Genomic DNA, 26,344 nt, shown 5'->3' on the forward strand with positions numbered 1-26,344 from the left:
ATAAGTCAAATGTTCATTACTCTCTCTCCGGTTACCTGATTAAAATTTTTATTAGAGACTTACACCATGTTCCTTTGGAGCACACATACAGGAGTCAAGATGACATTGGAGACAGGTGATGTGAAAAATATTGTAACTGAGAAAATTGCTACACCTAGATATTCATAGATAGTCAGTCATTTTCAGTAGATGATGTTCTGGACTTACTGTGGAGTGCTTCCAGTACAGGATTATTTCAGGAATGTTGTCTGCTGGATGTAAAAGGTGATAATCTCGCCACTCATTCCAGTCAATCGTCATTGTTCCATTTTTATCCATGCTATTAAAAAAACAGAACAAGACAAAAACAAACTTAAATTACACTGTATATTAAAACTTCCATTAAAAGGGTAAAGTTATGATCTACATACACATGACAATTCAATATTTTAAAATGCTAAAATATTGTATTATAAGCTATTGTTGCAGGAAAAGGAGGGGAAGGTTTATCAGCATGTAATTGACTAGCATTATAGGATGGAGTTGTGCAGGGGCTGTTATTCAAATTCATTTTACAAATCAGGAAAGGGTGAAGCTGCGTAAGATGAAATAAAATGTGCTTAGTCAATTGCTATGAAGGAGGGGAAAACAGAAAGCAGACAGGCATACACAGGTACTTACTATACAATAGGGCCCCAGAGGTGCCCTCTCCAAATTCTGAGGACAGAAAGCAAAAGATGCAGAAAACAGCACAGATAAAGCATTTTACACATTTAAAAAGAAAGCATAGAATAATTACTTCACTGCACTACCTCAACCCTATCATTACAAATTGTACGCCGTCCCTAGGAAAAGATGCCACTGATATTCTGTTACAAAAGGAATGCAATTTCGTTTTGAAAGTTATTTTGACACTTCCCTTAATACCACTTGTACATTGGGGCACCTTGGTTCGACAAAGCTAGGAGACAATTTTCTCAAGTCATTGTAGGAGTGTCATTAAATTAGAAGCTCCTAGATATCCCACAAAGGATAGTCTCAGGGCTAAGTGACCAGGAATCTCTTTTGAACAAAAGATTATTACAGACGTTCCCATTACACTTAGGAACATAGCGAATAGCAAAATGGAGTTCAGAGACATGCTGATCTTGTCAATATGTGCATAAGATAGATAGCAAATGCATTTTTGTTTCAAATTATGCTGTGTTTTTTTAAGGATACCACAAATTTAAAATTAATGTAACAACATCTGTGCATTAGTATGCCATATAATTACAAGATCAAAGGTATTCTGGATTAAGAGGTTTAGAGTTTTTACAAAATCAAAGTCGACGGAAGGTTGTGCAGTAGTGCTTTTGCTCGAGTACCAGCTACCCTAAGTGATGAGCTACAAGTTTGATCGTAAAATTTATAGCCTTAATGCATAGGGAGGCACTAAGTCAAGGCCATAAGCCAAACTGAAAAAAATGCATCATTACAGTTCTATCCTCATGTACCTCCATACAAGCGACGCTTAGAATATAATCATAGCACAGAAGAGGAAATATATACTTTATAGTTGAACAAAACTTCTTTAAAAAAAGACAAAATTCATAAATATGCAGGACATGTATAATGGATTTGTTTAAAAATAAAAGCTATTCATCCTCCAAGTAACATGACTCACCGTTTCAGGATCTTTTCTGCCTGCTGCTCTGAAATATGTACTCCAAGGTCACGTAATGACTGCATGATTTCTTGTGCATCAATTTTACCTGAAAAACAACTCAAATATGTAACTATCTTCAATTATACTTCTTACTGAGCAATAAAGACATCTGCATTACACTAGAAGGCTCACTGCATTGCAGTGTTTAGGATTTAAGGAAGAAGATGGAGTTGATTTAACTGTGTATTATTAGATTGATACAAACGGTACTGGAAACTAAACAATAAAGTTTTTACCATCATTTTTTTTGTCCAGGCTTTTGAAAACCAGTCGGAGTTTCTTCTCATGATCTTTTAAATAATGCACAAATTCTTCAAAATCCAGTTGGCCATCACAATCTTTGTCACCAGCTTTTACAACTTTCTGTTTTAAAAAGACAAAAGAAACATTTTTTTAAAAATGGAAAAATGTGATTGTGTGAAATTGATTCAGGACAAAAAAAAACCTATAGTACCCTCATGCATTTTGTCCCCCATACAGGCAATTCAATCTTGAAACATGAAGATCAAAATCTATGTCTGCCATTTTAGGTCACTTTTTAAGATTAATTGCAATCCGATAGGAAGTCACACTTAAAATGGATTTATGTAACCATTCATAATTTTGTCCCATATCCTTATTCAGATCAGTTTCAGGTTTGTAATATGGAGGATTTCCCTTTTACTGGAGACTAAACAAACCATATTATCAGTGTTCCAATAATTCACCTTGACCACTCAGATGAATTAAGCATTGGTCCATCATTCATGCTTGAATAGAATATTGATCAATGCATAAACTGTAAAGGTACATGGTATCATCTTCAGGTCACTATATTCTATCTACACCTAAAAATTATTTGCATTAAAGCTGGAGGGTATAATCCAAAACAAACTGATAGCTTTGTCTGAATGGTGTTTCTTTCCAAAATTAAAACATGTAATAAGTTGCCGTTCTCTAACATTGCCAATTTACCATTAACGAAATCACCCCATACCCAAACAATCTATGCACACATATCTCGGGCAACAAGATAATTCATTCAGAATTGACAAGTTTAAGCTAAACAGCCTCCTGCTCCATTGTCAAAATTTATCCCGTAGCTTCTATTTCCTTCCCATTTCTGAATACAGTTAGTTAATCATGATGTACTTTGGAGCATGACTTTTAAATAGTTAAGAGTTGCGATTATACCCGCAATCAACACCAAAGGTCAATCTCCAATAAAACTTTGTATTCAAGGATCAAGTTCCTCAGGGAGTAGAATTCAATGTCAGCTGACGGTAAGCAGATCAGTCTTAGCAATCCAGACAATTCCACTAACTCAGGCTTGGTTCAGTTGTGAGATTTATGATTTTTGTTGCTCCTTACTTCAAAGCAGATGCACTGTGTAAACTAGTTCAGTTAAATAAGGACATTAATCATGAAGGTAGTTTAGTGACCCAGGACTGCAAGATTGTATAGTCTCACATTCTGTGTGCAGTGGGTTTAGTAAAAAGGAATTCAGTTTTGCTGAGCACAGGACACTTTAAAAATCATTCAGGCAATGTGCTGAGTACAAACTCTAAACATTGCATTGGAGCAAATGAGACATACCGTGTAAGGGCTGCTTGCCTTTCTTTACCAGGAAAGAGTATGGAACACTGGGAAGAGAAAGTTTTTCTAAATTGTTTCTCATCAAGTTATTGGGATAATTGCCAATGTCTACTAGCAATATCAAAAGAAGAACCCTGTAAACGGTGATACTAATGCAGTGAACACAGTTGCAACATTAAGAATAAACCTATGTATTATGTAATTGATGAGTCTTTCATGTTACTTGGAATCCTAAGGTGGGCTGGCAGTCACATACACAGGAAAGCATTTACATACCTTGGAGGTACACATGCAAAAAATTAAAGATCCTAATCAATTATTAAAACAACTTATCCAAAGATGATAATCTAATGGGAACCCCTTCAAAGGGGAGAGAAATGCAAATTCTTATCCTTTGGCTACTCAGAACTTTTCCGAAGTTTCCTCACAGATGCTATAGTTCCTTTGAGGCAAGGTTCTACTGAGGGACACCTACTACGCGGTCTCAATATTTACATCTTTATTTGGCCACAAAGTATCTCATGATAAAATACGCAAAGTAGTAACTATGAAACACAGCCACAAGAGAAACCAAGACAAATGCACTATACCACACATCAAGTTGGAAGACTAACCACCTACTCAAGAATTCTCATTTAAGTTGTGCAGCTGTGGGGAGACCAGAAAGAAGTCTATTTGCTGTGATATTGTCAGTACAGCTTCCAGTAACAGGACAATGATATTGGTAACAGGAACTCGTAAGCAGGAATCTTTTAGTCTGTTCCACTCCACAGTGACTCATTCAGAAGGCAGTCGAAATTGCATAAGTATGTAACACATGGAAAGACAAGGAAGTATCCTCTGAACAGCCATTAAATAGCACAGAACTCCTTAAAAAAAACCTCAAAATTCTCTAAAAAACCTGAAGTGATAAAAAGTATTCTCAAACAAGAAACACTTCATGAACATGCAGATTTACCTGTCTCCACTTACGATAGGTTGATAATTCCTGTGAAGGGATGAAAAGGCTAAGCCTGAACAAAGATTTTAACTTAGCAGGCAGCCGTTCTGATTCAAAGTATTCAAACTCCCTTTCCAAATTATCCAGAACTGGCACAGTTAAACATAAACATAACATTTTGACTAATTTGTCCAAAAGTATAATGCTTTATAAATTCAGATATATAAAATAAATAAGTTAAATTAAGCAATTATAATGTAGTCAGCCACCACTGAGGCACTGCTGAAATGCTGGCTGACTGAGAATCACATTACTGGAAGGCATTTACGTCACTTTTATAGCAGTGATCCGCTTCGCCCGCCCTTCCTGTATAAGCAGTCTCTACGTTGCTCACGTCAGATCTGAGCACAGATCTACATAATATTGTCACAAAAAAAAATCCTCAGCAAGCCTCAACAACTCAGTTAAAAAAGTAACTACACTAACATCTGATTCAGTGATGTACACTGGCCAGAAAGGTATTGATTATGTACTGATCAATAATCGGCTGGCAATTTTCTGGCGTTTTGCAAGGAGCATACTGACGTTAAAACATACGCACATGAATAAAGTTCATTAACATAAGTGCTGAGACAAGTTCAAATAGTTCAACATATCATGTTTTAATAGATACTGTGGATTGCCATGTGACCAAGCATGTGTACACTATTTCAAAACATTTACTTGAACTCCACCAAGGTTAAAAAGTTTGACCGTAGGTGATGCAATGACCCTGCACTGGAATGCCATATAGGGCACTATAGAGCCATTCCATAGGAGAATGGACTGTGCTTTTGTACCAAATGGATCAAAGATGGCTGTAACTATATATCACATCAAGATCAGGAGGCAAAAAAAAAGAGGTGCAGCCATATCAGTCATTCCAACAAGCAAGTGACTGTTGGGTGATCAGTGTCTAGATTTAGGCATGGATCAAGTTGCGTCTTTCACAGTACTGGAGTTCACAAGTGCAACAGATCAAAATTTTCCATGTGCAGAAAATTTATTTTCCATTTTGCACCTTAATTTCACGAAAACCTAAGTATCCCAATGACTATAGGTAATACACAATTTGTACCATTTATACAGAACAGTACATATATGCAAAGATAAGCTGAAGAAGGGAAAGTAAATAGGACAGGGTTGATTTTTTTTAATCAGTGTATCAATCCTTGTTTTCAATGTATGCCCATGAACCACTTGCAATTTTTTTAAAAAGTTGGTTTTAAACTGGTTTTAAATTGTTTTAATTTGAATGTCATAAGCTGCCACCTTGAGTTTAATTCAACTTGGCCATCCTGGTAGTAAACTCAATTTTGAACTTATGATTCTGCTGCTCAGAATCACAGATGGACAATGGCTGCCTCAATAAAAATACCAGCAGGATGGCACCATGCACAATGCTAGAATTTAGAGCAAGATACCAACTTTTGGTCAGTATAAACAGAGGGAATTAAAAATAAATTCCAGTTTAAAAAAAAACAAACAGTAGCCCTAAGATATCATGGTTGGGAAGAGTTGGTTCGACTGTCCTTCAGTGATAGTTTTAGTAGGCCATTTGAGACTTTGCTTTGAGGCAATGGATAACTGTTGAAGGTTAGGTGTTCTAAAAATGCTGTGAATATTCCAGGATGCTTACCCAACAATCAACAAAATGTGTAAAACTCAGGATGTTGCTACATAGATGGTGCTTGGCCAAAGTGAGGACTGCAGATCAGTAGATCAGATACTGTATCAGTAGCATGTGTGGTGCTGGAAAAGCACAGCAGGTCAGGCAACAGAGGAGCAGCAGAATCGACATTTCGGGTAAAAGCCCTTCATCAGATGGTGCTTGAGCTTCCAAGCACCTACTGCGCTAGTCTTTCAGAGGACAGAGATTGCTGGAATGGGTTGTGCTCTCAAAGGAGCTGGCAACAGCACATCCTCCCGATATCACAAATGGTAGGCATTCTGTGTTGGCGGAGAGAGCTGATGTTCAAACCAGAAGAGAAGGCGATCAGATGGACTGTTAAGAACAAAACAGTTTGGCTCTTGATGTTGTGGTGGCCTTTTATCCTACAAGATCAGACTAACCAACATACCCTTCATTGTACTAACTCCAAAGGTGCCTATCGAAGAGTCGCTTAAATGTCCCTAATGCATCTGACTCCTACCACTGCTGCAGTGCATTCCATGCACTCAGTGTAAAGAACCTACCTCTGATACCTCCCTTAAACCATCCTCCAATTACCTTCAATTTATGCCCCCTTGTGATAGACATTTCCACCACGGGAAGAAATCTCTGGCTATCCACACCTCTAAACATATTGCACACTTCTATTAAGTCATCCCTTATCCTTCTTCACTCCAATGAGAAAAGCTCTAGCTTCCTCAACCTAAGATACTCTCTCCAGTCCAGGCCGCATCCAAATCTCCTCAGCACCCTTTCTAAAGCTTCCACATCTTTCCTACAATGAGACCAGAACTGAACACAACATTCCAAGTGCAGTCTAACCAGGGCTCTATAGAGCTACAGCATAGATTCTTGATTAGAGTGGTGCTGGAAAAGCACAGCAATTTCGGCAGCATCCGAGGAGCAGGAAAAGCGACGTTTTGGGCAGGAAACATCGATTTTCCTGCTCCTTGGATGCTGCCTGAACTGCTGTGCTTTTCCAGCACCACTCTAATCTAGGCTCTACTTTCCAGCATCTGCACTCCTTGTTTTTACCTAGAGCTACAGCATAACCTTGCAGCTCTGAAACTCAATCCCCCGCTAATGAATGCCAACACACCATATGCCTTTTAACAACCATACCAACCTGGGTGGCAACTTTTGAGGAATCCATGGACATGGATCGCAAGATCCCTCTGTTCCTCCACACTGCCATGAATCCTGCCTTTAATCCTATATTCTGCTTTCAGATTCGACCTTCCAAAGTGAATGACTTCACATTTTTCTAGGTTGAACTCCATGTGCCACTTATCAGCCCAGTTGTGTATGCTCTCAATGTCCTGTTACAACCTACATCAACTTTTGTCATTGGCAAACTTACCAACCCACCCTTCCACTTCTTCATCCAAGTCAATTATAAAAATCAAAGAGCAATGGTCCCAAAAACTGATCCCTGCAGAACACCACTGGTCACCGAGCTCCAGGCTAAATACAAGTTTTCCCTGTATCCCAAGCCTCTTTACTTACTCAATGTGGAATCTTATCAAACCTTTAGCCCCCTCAGCCACCCCCCTCACCAACATTCTTGAGGAAGAGCTTTGCTTGAAACGTCGATGCTCCTGCTCCTCAGATGCTGTCTGAGAGATTATGCTTTTCCAGCGCTGCACTTTTTGACTCTGATCTCCAGAATCTATGGTCTTCACTTTCTCCTGGAACCTTATCAAACACCTTATTAAAATCCATGTACACCACATCCACTGCTCTAACTTCATCAACGTGTTTTGTCACGTCAAGGAATTCAATAAGGTTTGTGAGGCATGACCTGCTCCTCACAAAGCCATGCTGACTATCTCTAATCAAGCTATGGCTTTCCAGGTAATCACAAGCCCGGTCTCAGAATCCTCTCTAATACTTCGCCCACTGACTTAAGACTGACTGGTCTAATTCCCAGGATTATCCCTTTTCCCTTTCTTGAACAAGGGATAACATTTGGCACCCTTCAATCATCTGGCACTACTCCAGTGGACAGAGCGGACACAAAGGTCATTGCCAAAAGCACAGCAATCTCTTCCCTCGCATCCTGTGGGAACCAAGGATATATCCTGTCCGGCCCAAGGGATGTATCTATCCTTGCATTTTTCAAAATTTTCAGCACATCCTCCTTCCCAACGTCAACCTGTTCTAGTGTATCAGTCTGTTTCATATTGTCTTCAAACATCAGTGAATACTAAAGCAAAGTATTCATTAAGGGTTCGCCCTACCTTCTCTGACCCAGGCACAAGTTCCCTCCACTATCCCTCTTGTTCCTCACAAGTGCAGTTATGTCCTGGAAGAATGTCAAACTTTGAGCACTGTTGAGGTCCACAAACTGACAATTACAAAGTAAGAGATCATGCACCCAACTTGTTTATTGTAGGTGCTAGAGAGGCTGAGAAATCAGGAAGTGAGCAATGAATTGCACATTACACAGCAACAGCATTTTGTAGCTGATGCACTGCAGTTCTTGCTCAGTGGTGACCATCAGGATGTTATGGGTAAGAGGGACAATGTGCAATGGCACTCAGCGTTGCAGGAAGGTGTTCATGTTCTTTCTTGCTGTCGATAGTCATTGTAAATGCTACTTGCTACTTATTCCCACTGGGGCGGGGGTTGCCCAATTCTTGAAGCGTGCAGACATGGGCTGTCCTTTTACCAGGACAACTGAAAAGTGGAGTTAATTCTGCAACCATTCACAACATTCAACTTTATCCTGGACGGAGGTCGTTCATTTACACACTGTCGTAGTCCCACCTACGGAACACAATCAATACAACCCCCTCAGACATTACTTCCCAAACCCACACCCACTACCAGCTAGAAAGACCTGGGCAACAAAAACATGGGAATACCAACAGCAAGTTCCCCTTCAAGACACACACCATCTTGGCTTGGAACAATAATCACTGTTCCTTCATTGTCGCTGGATCAAATTCCTGCAAATCCCTCCCAATGAAGGGCTTATGCCCGAAACATCGAATTTCCTGTTCCTTGGATGCTGCCTGACCTGCTGCGCTTTTCCAGCAACACATTTTCAGCAATAGTATTGTGGGTCTACTTACACCAAACACACTACAGAGCTTCAAGAGAACAGATCACCACCACCTTCTCAACTGGAACTAAAGATAGGCAGTAAATGCTGGCCTGGCTGGTGACATCCACATTCCACAAATGAGTAAAAAAGTCATCCGTGGACATTTAGGGAAGCAAATGCAAGGTTATCATTCATTTTGGGAGGGGATGGAATACAAGAGCAGGATGTACAGCTGAAGTTGTAGAAAGCTCTGATCAGATGGCACTTGGAATAGAGTTTTGGTTCCCCCTTGCCCCTCCACACTCCTGAGGACAATGGGCCTGAATTCATTTGAAGTTAAGAAGAATTGGGATGGTGAAGGAGGTGGAATCTCATCTAAACTTACAGAATATTGAGAAGTCTGAATAGAGTCAACATGGAGAAGGTGTTTCTGCTTGTAGGGAGAGACTAGAATGTGAGGGGAGAGTCCCAGAGTGAAGGGATGACACTTTAGAACTGAGATGCGGAGGAATTTCTTCATCCAGAGGGTGGTGCCTCTGTGGAACTCACTGCCTTAGGAGGCTATGGAGGCCATGTCATTGAATGACTTTTAAGATAAGAGATCGATAGGCTCTTGATTAGTAAGGGATCAAAGGTGACAGGGAGAAAGCAGGGGAATGGGGTAAAGAAACATATCAGCCATGATTAAGTGTTGGAACAGACTCAAATGGTCTGATTCTGCTCCTACACCTTCGAAGCCAATCTTTGTAACTATAATGATCACAGCAAACTTCACTTATAAAGGTGCAATTCAACCACTGAAGAATTCTCTCCCAAAGGCAGAGAATTCTAGTGACCAGCTTTAAGAGTTCTTGTTGGCACTGAAATGCTTGCTGCCTTGATGTCAAGGTCAATTACTGGGATAGAACATTTCGAACAAGACCAAATATCTGACCTTTACAAAAGTACATAGTGGCTTACAAACAATTTCAGATACTAATGATTGACTCAAATGAAGACAATGACGACTTGTGTTTATAGATCACCAAAAACCTCAAAGCACTTCACAGCCAATGGAATGCTATTGAAGTTTAGTCACTGTCATAACAGAGGAAGCACATCAATAAAAGCTACCACAAACAGCAATGGAACGAATGATCAGGTAATTTGTTTGGAGAGTTGATTTGTGAAGTACATATTGGCTAGCAATCTAATGACATTCCTCCCAGGTATTTTACAGTGTTAACCTGCTTAATTCAAATACGTTAATGCCTTTTCTAAAAATGGAAATTAAATGTCATGAATGCTTTAAGCAGTCATCCCTTAAAATCCTAAATTTCTGAACTACAGGGTTAGAATAGTGTTTAAGAAATCGGTTGAATCCCTAATTTCTTTTGGAAAGGCAATGACTGGCATCAATTGGACTTCTGACAGATATGACAGGCCAATGGCCTCCTTCTGTACTGTAATCATTCTGTTAATGTTTGGAAATACATTCCTACAATGGATGGAAATCTGAATGACAAATCACTTACATGGAAAAACGACAGAAGCTGCCCATGACAAGGCACTGAGCTGACTGGCCACTGGAGAAGTCACATGGTACAGATCAATAACATGATATTCAGAGCAATTTCTGACATGGATTGCCTGGCTTCCAATGGAAAATGAAGATAATTAAAATAATATTTTACTTTAACCAAACTGCACTGGTCATGAATGCAATCACTATAAAATGGTCAGATACTGAATTTGTTTGAATTAGGAATCAGGAAACAGTAATTCTCCTTCCTCCACTGATCTGTACATATAGTGGATTTTTAAAATCCACTGTTCATAGCCAAACCTCATTCATACTAAACAATGATTAAAATCTTCCCCTCCCCTGCAGAAGTATTATGGAATCCTTCCTTTTACGCAGAAGACTCAAGCATCTGAATGTAGAAGCAGCCAGGTTTTCCAGACAATCTATGAGTCAATTAAAACAAATAACATTGGCTAATGTTTAAAAAATACCTTGCTGCATAGGTTCTCCTGCAAAGTAAAAAGGGGAGAAAAAGGGGTGATAGCCTCAACGCTTGCTCCTGATCACCAACTGGACGGTCAAAACTAACCACTTGCTCCAAGAGAAGAAACTTTCCAAAATGATGAGAATTGAGACTAGAGAGGAAGCAGATTAGGGAAGCCTTTTGGGTCAGCGTGAGAGAGTTATGACAAATGTTCCTGCAATTTGTCATGCATCAAGGAAACAGCACAGCCCCAAACAATTCATCTCACAGTTTAGTGATTAGTTAATTCTATCCTAGGAACAGAACTCTTTCATTCCCAAACAAGCTGCAGGCATTCCAATTTTGTACAAAGGCCATTTTCTACCACTATTTCAATGGAGGTCATAAATTAGGAAGAAAACAATTCATCAGTCCAAGCTGCTTAAAATGTCTCAGCCACGACCCAAATACTCTGCTATACTACTTACATGGATCGAAAGATACAGAACACACGACATCATTTTGTCAGTCTGTGCTGGCAGTTTGCTGAGAAGCACCCTCATGACTGTTAATTAGAAACACTTCTCTCTCTCTATTACAACAGTGACCACACATCAAGAATACGTCACTGCATTTTGGAAAATCTATTTTTAATAGCACAAGTTACTTCTTTACAATTAAAAACCAATGTTGCAACTATTTATTGAAGAGAAAATTTTAAATTATTCTGAAATCACTTTGTTTCAATGATTTTCATATGAACTAGACCACAACAGGATCTTTCTGTTCGATAAACATTAGCCAAAAGGCAAAGTACTTCAAATTTAAAGTACTTCAGTTTCCCAAGGTTCATGCTTGAATTCATTCTATTCTGTTATGTTCCTTTAGGATTGTAATGAATCCTCTTCTACGGTCAACAAGTTCAATACTGGAGATGGAAATCACTCACCACGACTCAGCATGCTTATTCCCAAAGCAAAGCAACTCCCAAACCATTCTGAACTTAGTTGCTACAGGAGGATCTCAAAGACAGAAGTGCTTTTAGGATGTCCTCAAAAACATCCCTGAAGAGGACAAATAGCCCAACTACTCATGGGAATCCCTGGATTTGAAACTGACCAAAATGGAAATGGCTCATTTGAGAACATACCAAACACCAAGAATTTTGTCAGGATTACATCAAGATTAAGTGCAGAGAGTGTATGCAAATTTACAAAGTAGTCATCTAACCAACCCAGAAGCACCGCAATATAGCAGATCATTCTTAACCACCTTGGAACACCATAATACCATAAGATCTGACCATTAAGGCCATTCAGTCCATCATTTGATTTGTTTCTCACCATCATTTTCCTGCCTTCTCCCCATAATCCTTGATCCCCTTACTAATCAGGGTCCTTTACCTTAAAGGCACTTAGGGATTTGGCCTCCACAGCCCTCTGCAGCAATGAGTTCCACAGATTCACCATCCCAGCTAAAGAAATCCCTTATCTCCGTTCTAAAAGGTCTGTCCCTTCAGCAACTGTCCCCTCAGGGCCTAGTCTCTCCAACCAATGGAAACCTCATTTCCATGTCCACTCTATGCATACTTCTCAGTATTCTGCAAGTTTCAAATCAAACACCCTCTCATCTTTCTAAAGTTCCATCAAGTACAAACCCAGACTCCACAACCACACCTCATATGACATTGGAACCCCCCCCACCCCCGCCTTGATTTGACCCCCCACGGTTCCCTTGATTTGAACCGTGAAATTTAGTGCAGAACTGAAAGAGCACTATGTTGTCCGTGGTACCATTTTTCAGACAGAAATTAAACCATAGTCCCATCTTTCCCTCTAGGTTTGATGTAAAATATCCCAGGACAATTTCAAGGGCAGAAGATCTTGCTATTTGGGTCAATGTTTGGCTATCTGGTCATTCATTCCTCTTTGAAAACGTGACAGCTGTATAAGGTCCCACACTGCTACAACAGTGAATGAGTTCCTTTAAAAATCAGTTTAGGGATGTGTGCCAACTTCTCAAAACAGCACGTAGTGTTCAATCTTAGGTGGCTTGAAATGATGACAGTGTTTTAAATAGTGAGCGTTTTTTACAATGGAGCTGTTCATAAGCCAACTATGGAAAGCATTAACAGTTAATCACACTGGACTAGAGTCAGATGTGTCTGACCTGCAGTCAGTGTCACACCATGAGTTTTACCAAATAATTTAACAACAGTCCAGCAGCTTGCATGATCATCCCACGTTATCAAATATTGGCACATTTATCAACTTTTTTCACAAATTATAGTGAATTTAAACAATTTATCAGCTGATGACCCATCACCACAAGTATCACTGGCAAACCCAAACCCAAAATACCCTTTCACATTCTGTACTTCAGGATTCCAGTCTAGAAATTTTTTGCCAATACAAATAGCCCCATAATTTAGAGTTTTATTTGACAGTTTAAGTACAGGATGAGATTTAAATTGAATAGCAGGAATGAAGCAAAGTGGACCAACTCAGGCTTTCTGAATAAAGGTCTCTCTAGTCCATCCTCCATGCAAGTTTAACAACTAACTAGGAACAGCTCATTAAAATTCAACTGGAGTGAATTAACTTAACTTCAACTGCTGCACGGAAGAAAAAAAGTATCTAAAGTGTGGACTTGTTACTTAGCTGCGCATAAATGCAACAAAGAAAAAAACGCCCCTTACTGAGAACTACCTATCACAGTAGCCTGCAGATACCCAACACAAAATTACTTTTTGGCATTAGCAATACCTGGAAGATTCTTGCTTCCTTCATTATGGTGATTCTGGCTCAGACACGTCATATTCTTGAGACAATTTTATCTGCGGTGCAACACTGTGGTGAAACCAGAAGTGTCTGTCACTTTTGCATTTTGACACACAGACAGACAGAAGCTATTCAGTAGTAAAAAACATTTAGCTGAAAATATTCCAGTTACTGGCAGACTATGAGAGCCTTCTGATGAAATAGAAGCTCCACATCACAGCCAGGATTTCCAGTCCAAAAACAAGACAACTTAGAACAGAGTTAGCTCGTTTTTACTTCAATTTAAATCTCACGTTCCCTTGCTTTGACTTCATTTACATGTGCATCAAAATTTATTGAGGCTAGCTTTGCCAGAGATCTAAATGGATGCCTCAAGGAGAGTTGGAGACTATTTGTGGACCCAAAGTCATCTTTGTGAACCTTGTCACCAACCCTCTTAAGTCCTGGCTCACCCTTTCAAGTTCCAAACTTCATTCATGCTGCTATTCTCCTGTTCCCCTCTGCCTGTACAATAGTGTTCAAAGAAAACAGCTAATGCTGGACACAATGGCACAAAGCAGACCATTGTACACCATGTTTAAATGGGGGCATCACAAGATTTATGTGCCAGTGCCTCTATCTTAAAAGGAGGTCATTTTATGCAGGATGCAGGAGAAGCAGGCCGTTCAACCCATAGAGACTGTTTTGCCATTTGATGAGACCATGGCAGATCGAATAATCCCAAACTCAACTGCCTTTTTCCCATAATCCTGGATTTAAAAAAAACTCTGTACATTTCAACTTCGAATATTTTTAATTACCCAGCCTGGACAGTCTTCTGTGTGAACAAATTTCACAGATTGACTAAGGCAGAGAAGAAATACCTCATCTTTATCTTCAGTTGGGTTGTAGCAGTGTTTTGGGGTTCTCCAAAGAAACATTGCCACTCAAAGCACTTGGGACAAAAATTTGAACGGCTATTTGAGAAATTACAAAAATTCTTACACTCTACCATCCTTTCTGGATAGGGGCAGGACCCCAGAAAGATGCCTTTTTAGCACTGCCGAGTGTCAAGATGGCACTGAAGTAGAAGCGCAGCATGTAGAGCCCATCTAATCCATTCTTTTACTTTGTTTTCCTTTTTTTTGAAACAAACATTTCTATTTATCATCTTGCCTCTTTTAAACTGCTTCAATGGAAGGAGTCTCCTCTCAGCCCATGCCCAACGACGTGGAGGTCTCAGCCAAATGGCAAACTAAATGACAAGTATTGGATACAGGTGGAAGTGAGGACTGCAGATGCTGGAGTTCAGAGCAGAGAGTGTGGTGCTGGAAAAGTAGAGCAGGTCAGGCAGCATCCAAGGAGCAGGAGAATTGACATTTCTGGCAAGAGCCCTTCATCAGGAATTTGTTTAGTTTCATGCTAGTCAGTGTGCTAACCATTCAATTACCCACACCTCCTCTTCAAAAAGAATGGAGATGGTTGGGAAGGGAAACTAGACAAGCAAATGTTTTTTGTTAGTTTAACAATTTGAGAGAATGGGGTTAACCAGATAGGTTTTTCAATAGTAGACAATTAATTCATGGTCATCATTAGGCTTTTAATTCCAGGTTTTTTTTTGCCATGGTAGAATTTGAACCTGGGTCCCCAGAATATTATCCAGCAATAATACCATTAGATCATCACCTCTCCCTTTCTCTTACCCTTTTTCCCATTCTCTTAAATTGTTCAAAATATTAATTCACTCCCCTTTTAAAAACTAAAAAAAAAATTATTTCTACTGAGTGGCTAGTCAGTGAACTAACATGAAACTAAACAAATGCCTGGTTGTGAGAAATAAGAGATCTCTAATGTGCTCAATGCCTTTTAATAATGCACTTGGCTGAGTCCATTCTAATATTTTTACTTGCTTTTCATTTTAATAGGGTTTCTTAGAAACCATAGCTGGAATATAGCTGGAAAAGGCAGGAACCTAAAAGTTGTCACGCCATTAGAACTGTTACCTAAGTGTAAGGAGGTTGATTTAACTTTCACTTCACAAGGTTGTTTACACGTGGAACCACAGGAGATGGGAGAGATACTAAACAAGTTCTTTGCAGCACTTTTTACTTTGGAGAAAGACACAGAGGCTAAGGAACTCAGGAAAATAAATATTTGATGTTTTGAAAATAGTCCACATTACAGAAAAGGTGGTGCTGGAAGTCTTAAAAAAAACAAAAAAGGTGGAAAAATTTCTGGGCTCTGACAAAATGCATCCCAGGATGATGTTGGGCAAAACTAGGGAAGATTTTGCAGGGCCCCTAGCAGAGATGTTTGTATCTTCTGTAGCCACAGGCGAGGTGTCAGAGGACTGGAGGATGGTTAATGTTGTGCATTTTTATTAAAAAAGGCTATAAGGAGAAGCCTGGGAATTATAGATAGCAAGTCTGACATCAGTGGCGCATAAGTTGCAGCAAAGATAAAACTCATCTATTTGGAGAGGCAACGACTGATTCAGATAGCATAGTTTGGAGCATGGGAAATCATGTCTCTCAAACCTGACCACAAATTTTTTTTTGAGAATGTAACTAAAAAGATCTATTAAGACAGAGCCATACATGTTGTCTACATGGACTTCAACAAGGCCTTTGACATGGTTCCAAAAGGTAGACTGATTAGTGAAAGTTAGGTAAAAACAATGACTGCAGATGGATTGAGGGAAAGCTTACCAATTGGATATGAAATTGGCTAAATGGTAGGAGACAGAATAGTGGAGGTGGTTTGTTTTTCTGACAGGTGGCCTGTGACCAGCGATGTTCTACAGGGATCCGTGCTGGATCCACTGGTGCCTGTCATTCATATAAATGATTTGCAAGAGAATTTAGGAGGAGTGGTTACTAAGGTTGCAGATGACACCAGAAATGGTGGTATAGTGGAGAATGAAGGTTATCTAAGATTACAAAGAGATCTTGAGCAATTGGGTCAACAGGTGAGTAGCAGATGGAGTTCAATTTGGATAAAAACAATATATTTCATTTTGGTAAAACGAGCAAGGGCAGGACTTATACAGTTAATGGTACAGGCTTGAGTCATGTTTTCAAACAAAGAGATCCAAGGGTTCTGGTACATAATTTATTGAATGTCGCATCACAGTTAGACAGGGTGATTAAAGAGACATTTAGCACATTTGCCTTCATTGTTAAGACAAATGAGTTTAGGAACTGAGAAGCCATGTGGAGGTTGTACAGGACATTGGTGAGGCAACTTTGGAGTATTGTGGACAGTGCTGGTTGCCTTGATAAATAAAGGGTATTAAATTGGAGAAGGTGCAGAAAATATTTAAAAGGATGTTGGCAGGACTGGAGAGTTGAGTGATGGGGAAGCTCAGACCTCTTTCACTAAAGCATAGGAGGTTGAGGGTTGACCTGGTAGAGATTTATGAAATCATGAGGGGCATAGATAAGGTGAATAGCAAAGACTTTTTTTTCCCTCTAGGGTGGAGAACTTCAAAACTGGGGGAATATTTTTAAGCTAAGAGGAGAAAGATTTAAAAAGGGGCCTGAGGGGCAATGTTTTCCACAGAGGATGGTGAGCATGTGGAACAAACTGCTGGAGGAAGCCGTATATGCAGGAACAGTTATTACAATTAAAAACATTTGGACAGGTACATGAATAGGCAAGGTTTAGAGGGATATCGGCCAAATGCAGGTAAATGGGATTAATTTAGTTTTGTAAATTTGGTTGACATAGACAAGATGGACAAAAGGGTCTGTTTTTGTGCTGTATGACTATGACTCAATTAGCTTGGTGACTTGTTATTGTGCACTTTGCAACCAAAATAAGTCAGCACTGGAGAAAGCATATGATGGGGCACAAATCAATTGCAGTCTGGATGGTTTGAGCTTTTCAGTGTTGTCACAGCTTCACCCAACCAATCTAGCCAATTTCACCTTACCCATATATTCAACCAGAAATCTGAGCAATAAAGCAATGGTAACCACTACAACATTCTAAAATCATGATTTTTATTCATGTACCTGTCCTAATGTTTTTAACTGGACTTGCATATATGGCTTCCTCCAGCAGTTCGTTCCATATGCTCACCACGCTCTATGGAAAACATTGCCCATCAGGTCCCTTTTTAAATTTTTCTCTTCTCTGGATAAAGGACCAAAATAGATTTGGTGCAGTAAAACATTTAGACCATAAAATACAGGAGCAGAATTAGGCCATTTATTGGCGTCTGCTCTGCCATTTGATCATGGCCAATATGTTTCTCAACCCCATTCCCCTACTTTTGAGAAAGTATAAGGTATGAGCAGCTAGGGAAAAGAGTTCAGTTTTGCTTTGTGCAGCAGCTCAGCTAGCATGACTTGAACTAGACAACAACTTGCAGTAAACAATTAGATGCTGAGACAAGGGTAGTGGGTTAACGAGATGAAAAGTATCCATTATGTAATGCCAGTTACCAAGTTTAAGAACACCCATTATACAATGGATGAACCTTTGCTGTTGATGCTCACTGACTATTACAGTCACTCAATCAATATAGTTATTGCCTTATTTAGATGCTGCTTCCTATAGTGACTATATAGTTTCTTAAGAATCTGCTGTTCGAGAAAGGACAAAGAACCCATGTTTCTGTGTACATGGGCAATCATTCTCTCACCCTCTAGGGCCCGGAATAAAGATGAAGGAGGTAAACCCATACTGTGTCTTTGAATGTTTGCTTCAACTAATACGGGGATAGTGTCTTCCCATTTCCCTTTCTCCCTCACTAAAATCAAGAACTCTTTCTTGTCCTTAGATAAATGGAAGTGCACTAGTACAGAGTGGGGGTGCTGCACCAACCCTGACCTGTGCACTGCAATCCAATACGCCATTTCAATCTGGAACCTGCTGGACTCGATGTGAAGGTCCAAAAACTTTGGCAGCCAGTTTTCAAAGAAGCTCACTGGCTGCTCACCTTCTGGGAGCACAACAATTCGGAGATTTATCCTCCGACCTCAATTTTCGAGGTCGTCGATATGGTCATGCAAAGCCCGCCCCGCTCACTCCAGCACCTGGATTCGACTGGATAAGAACTCCATTGCCACTTCCGAGGCCTTAGTTCAACCCTCCACCGCCTCCAGCCTCTCCCAGAGGCCCTGGATCTCCTGCTGCATGGATGCAATAGATTGGACCTGGGTACGAAACTCCCCACGGATCTCCTCAATCACAGCTCCAACTTTCAAGGCAAGTCTCTCCATCACTACAGCCAATTCCTGAGAGTCTGTCAGGTCCTGGGGTGGTGGTGGGTGGGTGTCAGGAGAGGCTGCTACTGCAGTCTCTGATGTTGTAGGTGCTGCAGGGGAGGAGTGTCCTCTCTGCTGCTGTTTGCTTGCTCCTTTGGCATCCTTCCCATTCCCAAATATTAACAAATGTGTGTTCTGGAGGGTTTTAAACTAATAGTTCCACCACATAAGTCGGCCAGGGATGGCAAAAAACACCAGTAGACCTTGGCTTTTAGGCAGAGCTGTCCACAGCATTCTATAGAATCGCCACCATCTTATCGAGTCAAAAACCTCTTTCTTAAAGAGGCTCAATGACTTGGCCTCTACAGTCTTCTGTGGCCAGTAATTTCAATGATTCACCACTGTCTGGCTGAAGAAATTCCTCATCTAAAAAGATCGTCCCTTCACTGAGTCCACCTTTGGATCTCAAATTCCTTTGGGCCAGGAAAAGCACCACTGCTACTCTAGAAAACTTGGGTCTGACTTACACTGGGCACCCCCTACATGACCATAATCAAAATGAACCCAACACAATTTCGGACAGCAATCAGGAAATGTTTGCATCAGGTCCCAGCAAGGACATCCTGCAATCCAAACTCCCTTTCCAACCGGAGTCTCCTACTAAGTCTGAGCTGTAGTCCCAGCTAGAAGCAAGATTTGATTAACAAAATCTCTTAGCAACAGCTTGCTCCTCCCACAGCCTCTCCATCCATGTTTGAGCTGAAAGGAAGCTATGTAATATACAGGGGACCAGTTCGGAGTGTTCCAAGTGGCACAATAGTGACATTGCAAACTGCTGTAAAAATCAAAAGGCAAAATGTAATTTCTCAGTTTTTGATGATGAGTTATCTAAGACTTGCACACAAAACAAAGTCAAGATACCAGGGACCAGGTTTTTCAACCCCGATGTCAATGGCAACCAGCTTACAGTAACCTTTTTCTCTTACAATCAGCATACGGATTCTTTTTTCCACTTATTAATGTAATTTCAGCAATACCACACAAGTGCAAAATAGATAATTCCTTCCCAAAGTTTCAGCTGTTTCCTAAAATTCTCTAAAGGAAGAATTTTCTCCATGATTGGCAACCCACCAAACAGCTTTACACCTTCAGTTTTCCTATATTCCACCCACCCAAGTAACACAGACTAAACAATTACAAGGAAGAATTTTCAGCCTGGCTCTCATTTTACTGAAGAGTATACACTCAATTGTGATTTTCTCAAGGTAATATAGACGTGCAAGAGCTCAATATAAGTAGTCAGACCCCTTGGCATCATGGCAGCCCACAAACCCACCAACACACAAACAGCAGCTAATGAACTTAAAAGACCTTATAATGATAATGAGCAAAACTAATGTCATTTACAAAATACCACGCAAAGACTATAACAAACACTACATTGGACAAACAGGCAGAAAACTAGCCACCAGGATACATGAACACCAACTAGCGACAAAAAGATATGACCCGCTCTCACTAGCATCCTTACATATGGCTGATAAAGAATGATAACCACTTCATCTGGGACAACACATCCATCCTAGGACAAGCCAAAGACACGCACAAGAAATCCTAGAAGCATGGTATTCCAACCGGAACTCTATCAATACACACACCGAGTTAAAACCCATCTACCAGCCCCAGAGAAAAAGAACTGGAAGTGACTTCACCACAGGAAAATGACATCACCAACCCAAAGAAACCCAAACATATAAATAGAAAGCAGGAATTTTCAGCATTGCTTCGCATGAGGTCCATTGAAGATGTAATCTCGTGGGGTGATGAAACGTCTGGAAATGAACCTTCCAGCTCAGCGAGCAAACCTACAGTCAGAAATTGATGGAGAAACTGCAGAGGTCTGGCAGCATCCATAGGGAGAAAGTAAAGTCAGCATGGAGTCTGGTGACTCTCCATCAAAATGAAATGTTAACTCTTACAGAAGCTGTGTTTCTCCAGCAATTTCATTTTTGTTTCAGATGTTCAGAAGAGTATCTGTGGTTTTTGGGTTTATTAACAGTTTCTAAAATGACTCAGGATTCAGTGTCAAAAAACAATTAAAGTGGCAGGCTAGACAAACCAACAGCAATATCAAGAAGTAGAGAGTACTTATCTTTCTAGTTGAGGTAAGTGGCAATTTACAGATCAAAATATGCAGATCAAATTGTAAGACTTGTTATTTCAAAATGCATTTCCAACCTGTTACTCTAGACCTCAGACTTTGAAAACTAGAAAGCAAAAAAATAACATTTTACAATGCTAAAGTAACCCAGTTACATTTTAGATGGAAATGCTATTTGCGGAAGGACACGTTCTACTGCATCCCCACTTCAAATTTAAGAATTATTCGCTATGGTGCAAGCAGCTCATAGCAAATTAAAGAATTACTCAATTGCATAACATGCAACAACTCGAGCTTATCCATATTTCGCCAAAAGACCATAAAACATTCAGGATAAATAAAAACCACAACTGAAAATTACACTGCACAACTAAATGCAAATTTACATTATTATTCCCAAATTGCAGTAGAACAAAAGGGATCAATGCACCAAAGGAAACAGCTGCATTTTGGATTTTTTGATCAAACCAGTTGGGACAATAATTCTTGACATTCAGTTTTATTCAAACCAGTTTTCAACAATGCCACTACATATGTCTCAAGCGTAAGAACAAAACAGACCAATCAGGACTAAATAAATCTTACGAAAATGACTAAAATTAAAGATGCAGTTTCGCTAAGAAATACAATTATTGGTTCCCTCAATTTTCCAACTTTGCAAAAATTCTCAAAAGAGCAACTTTTAATGTTGAAAATACAGCTCAGTAGCCTTTGTAAGATTTCTCAAAAAGTCAAGGTTGATTGCTAAGCCTCTTGCCGTATGAACTGTATTTCGGTCGCAGCTTAATGTGAACAGGCAAAGGAGGTAGTCTTGAATGAACTCTAAAACCTGCTCAAGTAATACTCCATTCTGCAAAGTCATCAAGCCTCAGACCTTGCATAGTCACAGCTGGCAAAATGAAAATTACATTCAAAGATGCAGAAATTGTTTCAAGATGCCTAAAACAATGTAGATTTTAAATTGAGTCAACAACAGGGATATGTTTGCGGGTTAGATTGATAAGCACTGCACTGCGACAAGTTAATTTGTTTTTTTGCTTTAGGTGCATCTTGGCCATTGTTCCAAAGAAAAACGATCACAAGTATACATCATTACCCACTAAGCCAATAAATGAGTAAGCACACTTACTCTTATGAAGGACAGCAAAAGAAAAAACTCCTGTGACAGATTGAACAACGTATTCTGATGTAGAAAATAATAAGGCAAAACACATTTCATGCCACACAGACAATCATCCTTTTACATTTACTGTAAAAATGGCTGTATAAAACCTTTTCCATAGCAAAAGGGAGAAGCAACGTTCATTTTTCAAAACACATTAAATGCAAAGAGTTTTATAAATAGTTATTTTAACTTGACAAACTTTTTTATAAATGTATTAACAGCTCCAAGGGTGCTTGCTCAAGGAATTAAAATTGGATCTTGGACATGCAACATACCCTCTAAAGTTTTTGAAATAAAGCTGCATTATTCTTGGACCACAAGAATCTTCACACTACCTTTACTGGTTCCTGCACATCTTTCTGTGTCTGCCAATGGCGCTTTCCGTCAGCATCATCCCCATCCTCTCTGTCACTGGGTTTCCCCTGTGTTTCAGTTGCATTGTTCAAGTTACAGGCCTGTTCCTTCCCCATACCTGCATTCTGACACACCACATTCAGGAACATATTATATAGATACTCATAAACAGTCTTAAGCATCCTGTATCTTAAGAATTTAAGACTAAAAAATTTGTTTGACTCCTGTTCGGGAAATGCTGCAGCACAATACGCTGTGCTATATAAACTGAACAACAGGCCACAAAGGTTGTGAAAGTTAATGCAGAGGAGAATCATTTTCCCTGCAGTGTCGCAAAACCTGCAGACTCAATGCAGTACTTTACTAACCATTCACAGAACAAGATACTAAGATGCTTTATTAAAGAACCACCCTTTAGCCAACCAAATTGTCGATTTTGATGCTGAAGCACCTTTGGAGTTACTGTTGATGACAAGCTACTGAGCAGTTTGTGTAAATCCACCCAATTTTTCATGTGTTAGACTAGAATATTTGTATCAGACAAGCTCATGAGAAATACAATCAACATTAACTAGCACCTTTGTTTCCACGGAATGCATCAAGGAAACAGGCACAGCTTGTTGAATGATTACTCCACTCAGTACAAAACTGTATAAAAATAGTAATTAAGCAGAGGTTTTTCCACAGGTCATAATCACTTTTAACCTACATTTATCACAAAAGAATTCAATTCCCTTCTTTTGATTAGGTAGGCAACCAGACAGCAATGATGCAAAACTGGCATAAAACAAAGTGAATATGACAAAGTCCAATTCTGAATAAAATAACTCCAAATATAATACATCTTCAATCTGTTTTCAGATTTAGAAAGCTTATTTTAAAGTGAAACACAAGATGGTCAATATATTACTTAGGTGTCCACATTTCACACCAGTGATGCAACATTAAAATCCAAAGCTTTTTTTGAATGGGTAAAAGGGTAAAGTCTCCATAGTTTTACCAGACCATAAGGCTGCTCTCTCATTACAGAGACATGATTGGTGGTGGCTTAACCAAAGGGTCACCACATTTCAGGTGAGAAGAGAGGTCATGAAGGAGGGTCCTTAACTTAACCCACATTGTTGCCATCACGCTGCATGGCAAATCAGCTGTTCAACCAACTGAGCTAACCAATCCCTCTTCAGTACTAACCAACAAGAAATAAGTTCAATTCCAGATCTGTGTACTTTAGCATTTGCGAGTAACAGAGTCATAGAGCTGTACAGCTCAGAAGCAGACCCTTCGGTTCAACTCGCCCATGCCAACCAAACATCAGAAATAAATCTAGTCCCATTTGGCTCGTTCTCCTTGAATTCTATGTGATCAAAACCTTGCTAATCAGTCTACCATGAGGAACCTTGTTGAATACCTTACTGAAGTCCATATAGTTCATGCCCATCGCTCTGCCCTGAACCCTCCTGATTTAGTATATTTCTACTGCCTTTATACTCTCCTAGGGATTCACTCAATATCTGCTGTCTATATCTGACAAATGCTTCCTCTTTTATCTTAACCAAAACCTCTCTGTTAATGTTCATCCAGCATTCCCTGCACCTGCCAGTCTTGCCCTTCAGCCCAACAAGAACAGAGAGTCTCTGGACTCTCTCTCATTTTTTAATGTTTCCCATTTCCTGCTGTTCCTTTACCTTCAAGCATCCATCCTCAGCAAGTTTTGAGAAGATTTGAAGTTCAGGTTGAGATTCTGGATGTAAGTTTAATCGCTGAGCTGGGAGGTTAATTTCAAGACGTTTCATCACCGTATTAGGTAACATCTTTCATGGGTCTCCAGGCAAAGCACTGCTGATAATTTCTGCTTTCTATTTGGGTATTTGGGGTTCTTTGGGTTGAATGTTGCTTGCCTCAAAGTGCTCCCCCACTAACACCTAGTCACCTGCCTTGACTTATTTCCCAACAGTAGGTCAAGTTTTGCACATTCTCCAGTAGGTACATCCACATACTAAATAGAAAATTTGCTTGTACACACAAATTCCTCTCCATCCAAGCCCCTAACACAGTGGCAGCAGTAGTCAATGTTGGGGAAGTTAAAATCCCTTACCACAATCACCTTATTATTCTTACAGATAACTGAAATCTCCTCACAAATTTGTTTCTCGATTCCCATTGACTATTATAATACAAATCCAATAAAGTGACCTTCCCTTATTTCTCAGTTCCATCCAAATAATGTCCCTGGACACATTCCCAGGAATATCCTCCCTAAATACAGCCATTACATTATCCCTGATCAAAACCACCACTACTCCTCCTCCTCCTCCTCTCTTGCCCCCCACTTCTGTCCTTCCTATTAGAATCATTAAGTTGCTAGTCCGGTCCACCTCTGTAATTGCTATGATGTCCATAGCCCACGGTCCCAACCGTGCCCTGAATGACTGAACAAGATTCAAAAAGTAGAACTACTAAATAAAATGCCTCATCAAATCAGAGAGGCACTATTGCTTAGACAATTAGCTGAGGCGCTTTGTTTAAAGCAATGCAATGTGGACACTAGTGGCAAACTTAACACTTACTCACCATACCTTGACACCCTATCTTGTTGGAACAACTGCAATCCATATTGTGAAGGTTCTGTTAGGTTTTGAGTTTCAGGGTTTTGATGGAATGCTGATGATGGAACCAATGGCATATCTGAATCAAGATGGCAAGTGACTTATACGTGATAGTATATAGTATATACTTACACTCAAGCACCTGCTTCTTCTGCCATCATTATACTATTGTATTAGTTTAGATAAATTAGAATCCACATTCAGCTTACATTGAAGAGGAGCTGTAGCAAAACAACTTGTTACAGCATCCAATGTTCAGTAAGGAGCCATGAATTTTACTGTATTAAGGTCCATCCTTTCGCATAACAAGGAAATGCAAAATTCAGTTTGAAATGTAGCACTTTCATTATAAAATATGCATAACTATGTACGGAACAGAACATTGCTTATGGAAGCAGAGAAAGATCTAAAAAGTAAAGGGTAAAGTTGTCCAACTGAATCATAGGGATACTCTCTCATTGGAGATACAAAGACAACTCAAATCATAGAATCCCTACAGTGTGGAAATAGGCCACATTAGTTCCACACCAACCCTACAAAGAGCATCCCACCCAGACCCGTCCACACCACCTTATCCCCGTAACACTATTTCCCAAGGCTAATCCACCTAGCCTGCACATGCCTGAACACAATGGGCAATTTAGCCTGACCAACACACCTAACCAGCACGTCTTTGAACTGTGGGGAAAAAAAATTCCTGCTGAAACTGAGAACATGCAATGTCACACATACTGTTGCCCAAGGGCAGAATCAACACTAGGACCCCAGCGCTTTGAGGCAGCAGTGCTAACCACTGTGATGCCCAACTGAGGGTCACCACACCTCAGGCAAGAGTGAGGTTGAGAAATGGAGAATCTATTTTTGAACTCGCACAGTTGGCATCACGAGAGGATTAGAGGGCAGTTAGAACAAGTGCAAAAACAAGGATAGAATTCCCCAGGCCTGGAAAAAGGGACATCTCATTGCACAGCAGGTTAGAGACTGACAAGACAAGATTTATGAAAATGGACAAAAAGTCTACATGCAAATCTAAATGAGGAATAATCTTGCTGAGCCATAAACACAACTGCTCACGTTTGCAGCATCAGCACTTGCAAGATAAAAGAAAACGACAAGAAGGCACGTATTCTATTACCATTCCCTGAAAATGCCACACA

The 26,344-nt window shown here is 39.8% G+C and overlaps 1 protein-coding gene across 2 annotated transcripts in view; it reads right to left on the reverse strand.

The window, feature by feature from the left end:
* The window catches only part of slc25a25b (solute carrier family 25 member 25b), a 39,763-nt gene that overhangs the window by 8,297 nt on the left and 5,122 nt on the right, over nt 1–26,344 (reverse strand). Inside the window, exons 1-4 of one of the 2 annotated variants that reach the window (XM_060841560.1) lie at nt 4,221–4,496; nt 1,924–2,050; nt 1,646–1,733; nt 208–319 (exon numbers count right to left, since the gene is read on the reverse strand). In XM_060841560.1, coding sequence (XP_060697543.1) covers nt 208–319; nt 1,646–1,733; nt 1,924–2,050; nt 4,221–4,379 — 486 coding nt within the window. In that variant the 5' untranslated portion in view covers nt 4,380–4,496. Of the gene's footprint in view, nt 1–207; nt 320–1,645; nt 1,734–1,923; nt 2,051–4,220; nt 4,497–26,344 lie in introns of those variants that run through there. The other variant, XM_060841559.1, reaches the window with a different exon arrangement.

Source organism: Hemiscyllium ocellatum, chromosome 21 (genome assembly GCF_020745735.1).
Source record: "Hemiscyllium ocellatum isolate sHemOce1 chromosome 21, sHemOce1.pat.X.cur, whole genome shotgun sequence".
NCBI lineage: Eukaryota > Metazoa > Chordata > Chondrichthyes > Orectolobiformes > Hemiscylliidae > Hemiscyllium > Hemiscyllium ocellatum.